This window comes from Buceros rhinoceros, unplaced genomic scaffold (assembly GCF_000710305.1).
Source record: "Buceros rhinoceros silvestris isolate BGI_N320 unplaced genomic scaffold, ASM71030v1 scaffold36067, whole genome shotgun sequence".
In the NCBI taxonomy this organism is placed as follows: Eukaryota; Metazoa; Chordata; class Aves; order Bucerotiformes; family Bucerotidae; genus Buceros; species Buceros rhinoceros.
In genome coordinates, this window is record NW_010424574.1 from 2,814 (window position 1) to 10,553 (window position 7,740).

At 46.2% G+C, this 7,740-nt stretch overlaps 1 protein-coding gene across 1 annotated transcript in view; it reads left to right on the plus strand.

Annotated features, from left to right (window-relative positions):
* Positions 1–1,397: 1,397 nt before the first annotated feature.
* Positions 1,398–7,740, plus strand: part of NFAM1 (NFAT activating protein with ITAM motif 1) — a 13,870-nt gene continuing 7,527 nt past the window's right edge. Inside the window, exons 1-4 of the mRNA XM_010140834.1 lie at positions 1,398–1,452; positions 3,560–3,895; positions 4,973–5,082; positions 7,415–7,513. Of these exons, the coding sequence (XP_010139136.1) occupies positions 1,398–1,452; positions 3,560–3,895; positions 4,973–5,082; positions 7,415–7,513 (600 nt within the window). The remainder of the gene's footprint in view (positions 1,453–3,559; positions 3,896–4,972; positions 5,083–7,414; positions 7,514–7,740) is intronic.

The following is a 7,740-nucleotide window of genomic DNA, read 5'->3' on the forward strand; positions in this document are numbered from 1 at the left end:
AAAACAACTGCTAGTGATTTTGTCAATGTGCAATTTACAAACTCATCAACCTTCTTAGGTCTTTCCTCGCATGGCAGTCCCTCACAAGTTTCCACAGTACAGCACCCTGCGTGATCCAGCACCCACGGAATTGCAGCAAAGTGCTTTCTCATAGACAGTGCGTGTATCTCATGAGAAGTGCCAAAGGAGGAAGCTGCCTAGAGAGAAATGAAGACCTCTCAGGCGTCAGGGATTTTTTTGAGTCAGGTGCTGCTCAGCTGTTGCATTGCAGATGTCTTAGCTAAAAACAAGCTTTTGTCAAAATCAAGGATTCTTCATGAGAGTATAGGTGGCAGGATCCTCCCACAAAAGGAGGGCTTTCTTCTTCAAAGAGCTCCCCTGAGGTTTCGCTACAACAGATTTCTTAAGGCTTGCCTGCATTGTGAAGCTGATACAGAGCTGGCACCGTGGGGATCTGAAACATCCCAGCTGTTAGGGATGAATTCACTGTCTGTTTGTTCTCACTTCTGGGACAGGAGTGGCTTCCGCCAAAATGACCTAGCAGAGGAGCTGGCTGTGGAGGAAAGTTTTGTGCAGTCCAGAGTATAGTGGAGCAATCTCAGGACTGACTGCTGATGTGGGCTTTTGTTTTCTGTTTGTTGAAGGCAAACCAGGTGATCCCACACTTGAGTGTTCACATAAAGGAGTCTGACAGTGCTACTCTGCCCTGAAGCCCCACCCTGTGGTACTGCTCTGTAGCTTCCCCACATGAGCAAAGCACTTGATTAAGATAATTTGAAGTAAGGTGCCCTTATCCCAAAACCCAGATGGTCCATGCAATAAGATAATCAGGAATAGGTGTTCCAAAACAACTATGTAAACAAATCCTTGCAAAAATGATGGTAAAAATCCCACTGTGACACTTTTAAGCTTGTCCATCACTCCACAGCCAGTTGAATCCTTTCCTGAATTTGACCATGTTCACCTCAAATGGCCTTGATCTGAATCAGTTAAAGCACATTTTTTCCTGTATTTCAACACAGGGCTTTGGTCACTGTGGAAGGTGACAAAGTTTGCTTTAAATGCATGTGATATTTTACCATCAGTGGGAGACAAAGCCCTGTGCCTTATGGAACTTATGGTCTAATCTTTGGACACCCACTGGTAGGTGTGACACCACTGTAACAGTACAGAGAAATGAACCCTGGTGCAGGGAGGAGTCTGACCAAAAAGCAGAAGAACTAGCATCTGCCAGGAACAGCTTGCCAAAAGCTGTGTGTGTCCATCCCACCCGTCCCTTCGCAAACAGGAGAGGATCAACCAGGTGCCCAGGCGTGGAAGTGCTTGACAAATGTTCATCTCTTTTGCCTTTTGGATCTTCGCCTATGGTTGCTTTCTTACAGCCTTTGACCCCCATCATGGCCTCTAATCTAAAAGTCATCTTCCTGTTTCTTTGGTTGCTTCAGCGTGGAGGTAAAAAGCCATTTTTTAAATTCCTTTCGTTTACTTTCGTGTTTGTTCATATTAGAGCGTTTCCAGCTGCTATCTTCTGCTAATTTCCAGAGATCCCCTCTAGGAATTTGTACGCTGCTGCTATTTCTGTCTTTTAAGCATTTCAAAGCTGAGAGAGAGAATCCTCAAGAAAGGAGGAACGTGGGAGAAGGGTTAGATAACCTAAATAAAATGGTTTGGCTTTTTTCTCTGACATGTTCTTCTCAAGCTAATGGCTCCTGGGATACTGTAAGAAGATGGATCTCTCCTCTGTTTCGTTACAGCAGTGTATAGCCATGTCTTGTACAGAAACTATATTCACATGTGTTCTGCTAGGTAGACATGAGGAGAAGGATGATGAATGATGAATTATTCTAGAAGATAAGGCCCAGAAGAGGCTGCTCAGGTTATCACTCCCACAGTGTCTGCAGGATTTTCTTACTGTTTTTCCATAGTATTCTATCTAGTGTACACTGGATGGTGCACTCACAACAAGTGAGCATGTCCCTTAGGACCGTACTGTATCTTGGTTGCTTTTACGGCGAAGAACTTTTTTCTAGTGATGTAGCCTAAGGTCTTCCTTACTCTTTGGCTATTGTCCCTGGCTATGTCATCAGTAGAGGATTTTCCTTAATGTGTGTCATTTCCCGACAGTCTTTTCTGGACAGTGACTGAGCCCTCCCACTGTTATTGTCTGCAATAATGTTTCCTCAGTGCTCAGCACTCAGCAGCGCTAAGTCTGAGTTGCCTTTTCCGATGCCAAGTCCTGCTGTGCACAGGTGATGCTGCTCTAGCAATGCTGCGTTAGTGCATGATGACAAGAAAGCAAGCCTGGCTGTGCTCTGGGACAGCTTTAACGATTGTTATGAGCCTGTTCATAGATGCAGAACCCGAGGGAATCCCATGAAGAGCATGAATGGAAACGCTAGCCCATCCCCTACTTTCTCTCTCTACTTCCCCCCCCCCCTTCTATTTTCATGGCTCTGAAAGAATCCTTCACTTTGTAAGAAGACTTGTGTGTTAGCTTCCAGTTCCCTTTTCTAAAGACAGCAGTGGTTTGCATGGGCCTCCTCTTAAGTTGCTTCATACTATAAAAGGTTTTACATCAGCTGCCAAACAAATAGATCCAGAGACTGCCTGATGTTAAACCCAGATTTGGCTGGGAAGCCAAAGAGGTCCTGTACCCCAGGCTTCTTACTAGCCTGTGGCTCACTCTTAGAATTTGTCAATGTTTTATTAAACAGAACAGGGAGTGAACTATGGTGTGGTTCCCCATCTGTGCTTATTCATCCTCTCTTGTAACTCCCGACATCATTGTCTACTGAATTGCAGTGATAGATCACTTTCAACAGCCCTGTCTGTGTTAGGAGGAAGCACATGAAGGGCGTGATCTCCCATCTCTCTGCCTAAGATACTGTCACGTATAAATATTTAAGATCTGCAGTCTTCTGCAGGTAGTTCCCATATCTAGCATCGATTTACAGCATCAAAAGTTTGGAGTGATTAAGCTGTGTCTTATTTCTCATGGCCCCAGTGCTGGCCCTCATACGGAATATGCAATTTCCTTCCTTACTCATGCTTCAGAAAGACACAGTCCCACTGAAAACGACTGCTTGTGTACGGCACCTTCACTGGTGCAGAGTCATCACATGGCCACACATAGATGCCGGAGCAGAGGTTTGTGACTCAGGAGTTTCAGATGTCCAGCGAACATTTGTCTTGGAAAATTGCTTTCTCTTCGTCTGCTGTAAATACAGTCTCACACCACTGCAAAATCAGTTCACTTCCTGCTTCATTTCCTGTCTTTCTGCGTGCTGGCGATGTATGAAGGAGCTCACAAGAGAAAAGGGGAAGCCTGTGAATGCAACAGGCTATCGCAAGTGACACAGCAATTACCTAAGAGATGTGGCAGATCACACAGGGCACATGCTCTGAATCACTCAGTTTCTGACAAGGGCCAGTGCTGCATGCTACGGGTGTGCTTCCTGACACACGGTTATTTTGACTGTGTGATCCTGTCTTGGGGACAGCAGTCCTCTCCTGACTTAAAGGCCTGTTCGGTGATTGCTAACAAGTATTACCCTTACAGGGGGAAATGTCGACGTACAGCAGAAACCTCCAATCCAGGTTGCACTGCTCAAGGAAGGAATATCCATTCCCTGTAAAGTCATCTTCCCTTACATGCCAAAATACACTAAATTTTCAATCTTCTATTACTGGATTAATTCACTGGGCCAGAATATACCCATCTGTAATAAGTCGGAAAGTGTACCCATGCCTTCTGGAAAAGAGAATACGACTGCTACAGTATCTTTTGACCACAGAATTCTGCTTGAAAACACCTCTTCTACTGGCACATACTACTGCAAGGTCAAATGGAATGACATCCAGAAATTGGGAAAGGGAGTGTTTGTCCTTGCTAGAGGTAAGTGAACAACCAGAAAGGAAGAGCAGGCGGTTAAAAATCAGCTGGATCTGGCTATGGAAAGGTGAGCTTTGCTGCTCTTCTCTTCTACCCAAACATGCTATGAAGTCAGGTGGGAATAATACTTTATGCCCAATACTTCCTGCCATCAGAGTTGAATGCACTTTACACAGGTGACCTGTGCTACTGTTCCCAGTGTACAGATGGGAACATGAAGATGAAGTAATTTTTACCTACCCTGCCGCAGCTTCCTGGGAATAGCAGGCTTAAAATCAGGGTCTAACCAGGGAGCCTGGGCACTGGATCAGAGGGTACTTTTAGGTGTCAACGTTCAGGAGACAGGGTGGTTTGGCTTTTAGCAGTGTGACAGAGATGGCTGAACCTAAGGTCAGTGGTTAGGATGCTTGCCATAATCAGATGTATAGGTTAGGCGTTTAATGTTAGGGGCTTAGGAACAGGTTAGGGGCTCACCGTAATCCCTCCTCCTTTTCCATGTGGTGCAAGGGGTCGGTCGTTCTCTTAATGCACAGACTGGAAAGCAAGGGAAAGCTTCATGCCAGGATAGGAGGAATGTTACAGAAAAGTGATTAGGACATGCATGCTGCTGACTGGCTGGATGTGTATTACTGAATGCTGGATATGAAAAATTTATCTAGAAATTGTAAATGCAAAGAGCCATGATGAAATAGCTTTGCTACACCGGTCAGAGGATGCTGACAGTACCCATCCTGCTAGTTTGTGTGGCCTGCGTGCTTTCCACCATCTGTCTTTCCACCCTATCACTAAAGACCTTTGCCAGCCTCCACCTACCACCTTCCCTGGCCCTCATAGTTATGTCACCTCCCTTTAATACACATAAAGTGCAGCTGCTTATCTCTTGTCTCATTTGCATGATTCTTCAGTTGCACCCTGCTCTCTGTTCAGTCAGACTAGGTTTTGAAGGGTGTGTGCATCTGTGCCACTGGATTCTACACTGTTTCTGTATGTTAGTTCTCCTGAGGTTCTTTTCAGGGTTAAAAATGCAGCAGGACTGTAACTTCCACTCACACTGTGAACATTTTGCCTTCTTTCTTACAGGTACAGGGTACGTACAGACCTCTTACGGGTGGGAAATCCTCATTACCCTTACTGTTCTTCTTGCTGCATTGAGCATCACTGCAACAGCTCTGATTCTGTGGAAAAGAAAGGCAAGTTATAAACAAATAAAAAGCAATACCTGACACAACTCATTCTGGGAATTTATTTCATTTGCTTCTAACTTGGCTGGATTGAAAGTACTGTGCTGAAATTTTCTATGCTAGGTGTCTGCTCATGTTTATTTTCTTTTTTAAAGTTCAATCTTTCTGTGAAAAAAGATTACAGGAAAAACAAAACAAGTCATTGGTTTGTCCATTAAAGAAATTATTTTGACTCTGGAATGTGCTCATTCAGAGTGAGGATCTGACACAGGGCCAAAATTCACACTAGCAGTGTGCTGGCCCTGAGAATATTCAAGGAGATACAGCCTTGTGATGGGGTTTTGGAAGACTGCAGTTTGTGCATGCTCAGTCGTAGTTCTTGTTGATATCACAGCTCAGCTGTCTAAGAGAGCCTCTGTGAGGCTGCCTTTCCACAAGGTCCAGTCAGATAGATAATGTCCTGTGTACCCAAGCAAGTCTGTTGCAGCCCTGATGGCAAGAGGAGGGCAGGACTTGACTTGGTCTAATCCTCTTTCAGGATGGGGGCTGCTCTGATTCAAGGGCGCAACCTGATTGCAAGGAGACTGAGCAACTGCATTCCTGAGCCACGGCTCAGGCACCATAGAAGAAAACAATCTGCAGTGTGGAGAGGATGGCCCTGTGTTTGGCAGAGAAAACATTAGGAGGTGGAGTGAGAGGAAGGTCAGGACAAGGATCTCAATGAGGCCTGTGTGGAAGTCCTACCTCGCTGGAAAAAAAGGAGAGAGACAAGGACCTGAGGAGCAACCTGCTTTAGATAACTGCTTTGAGCAGAGGGGGATTGGACTAGACGATCTCCAGAGGCACCTTCCAACAGCAGAGATTCTGTGAGGCTGGAGGAAGGAGCCTCTGGAGGGAAACTAGGATTGGAATCTGGAGTGAGGAAGCACTGGAGCTTGGAGGAGGGTGTTAAGACTGGACTGACAGGGCCCCTTGAGTGAACAGACTAGTGACACATGTTGGGACCAGCTGGATAAGGAAGCGGAAGCTGGGATGAGTAGCTGAGTGCAAAGGAAGTGGGGGAGAAAGTATCAGTCTTGTTTTCTGGGTAGAGTATGCCCCATATTTACACTTCCAAGCTGCTCTCTGCCACCGTGACAGAAGACTCTCTGCATGCAATTCTATGTGGAGGCTGTGCTACTGGTATAGTCCTATGACTCCAAGGAGCATCAGGCTTCAGCACACACGGGCAGAGATCATGAAGTTGAAAACAGGTTAACAGCAGTTGTCAGACGTGCTAATCTCGTGAGACTTACCTTGCAGGCAGTCTGATGGAAGGGGAAGGAGTGGAAGCAGCAGAGTGACTAGGCTGGAGACAGGCCCCCGTCTCTGCTTGCCTAGACAGCGTCTCCATTGGCATGAGGAGGGAGGCACTGCCACAACTTGTGGTTTGGCATCTCTAGGTTTTGAGATGGGCTAGCAAGTCTCCCACCTGTGGGCTCTCCTTGGGGCCTAAAGAGATCATGCAGTCATTACATTTGCCCTCCTGCAGAACACAGCCCATATTTCTCACCACAGCTTGCTCAGACCTGCTGGTTTAAAAATGTTTATCTTTAAGGGAAGCTATTTAGCATCCTCCTTAGTTACTAATGGACTGGAAAGCAGTTCATCGTTTTCATGTGATGTGAATATAATCATCCCACTTCTTTCAGAATTAGAACAGAGATACTTAGCAAAGCCTTCTGCCTTTTCTGCCTTCTCTCTTGCTTGCTGAGCAGGGCTAACCCTTATCAGTGCATCAATGGAACGTGTTCAAGAAGAACTCAGGTGATGCAAGAAACATTTCAGAGGAAAAGACCTTCTTCCTTCAACTCCATGCTGGACTTGAATGTTAGTGTATCAGTGACTATATGTCATCATTAATGGTCATCTGGTGCTCTTCTCTAAACTCGGCATATTAGCAAAAGCTTCCAGCCAAATCCTGACAAAAATCACTACATTTTGTCTCTGAAATACCCACGCACACTTTGAACAGGGCCCCACTCCCTGTCTTGCAGCATTGTCATGTACTGTTAAGTACTTACACCCTCCATCCAGCTAAGTTTCAGTGGTGGAAGTGGTTTTCCTGTATGCACAGAGCCCAGTTCTCCTTTCCACTGCTCGAGTGTAAGTGATCAAACTCCTCGATTTTACTGTGTGGTGAGGAAAGGGACCAGCTGGCATTGTGCAGAGAGTGCCAGCGCACTCTTTGCTGTGGGAGCACTCTGGGTGCGTAGGAACTTTGATGTGACATTGGTGTTTGCTTCATCTTTGGGAAGATGGTATTTTCTCCACGTGTCATTTGGTGTCTTGTCCTCAGCAGGTGTTGTGCCCTAGAAGGAACCAGATAAATATCCTGAGACAGAAGGAGGAAACGCAGCCCCCTTCAGCCAGCCCACCACCACCACCTCCTGTCTATGATGTGAGTACCAGCATTGCCCTCCATCCCTTCTGTCTGCATCATTTCCCTGCCAGTATCATGATGTGAAACATAAGGAATACCTGTGTACCAGCCTGGTGCTGGAGACCTTGCTCCGGTGCTCTGCCCTGCTTAGCTTCTCTCAGGGTTGTGCACGTTGCTCATCTCCATCCTGGTCCCACCCACGGCCTCCCCAGTGCCAAAGTCTTGCCCCATGCCCTGCTGGGCAG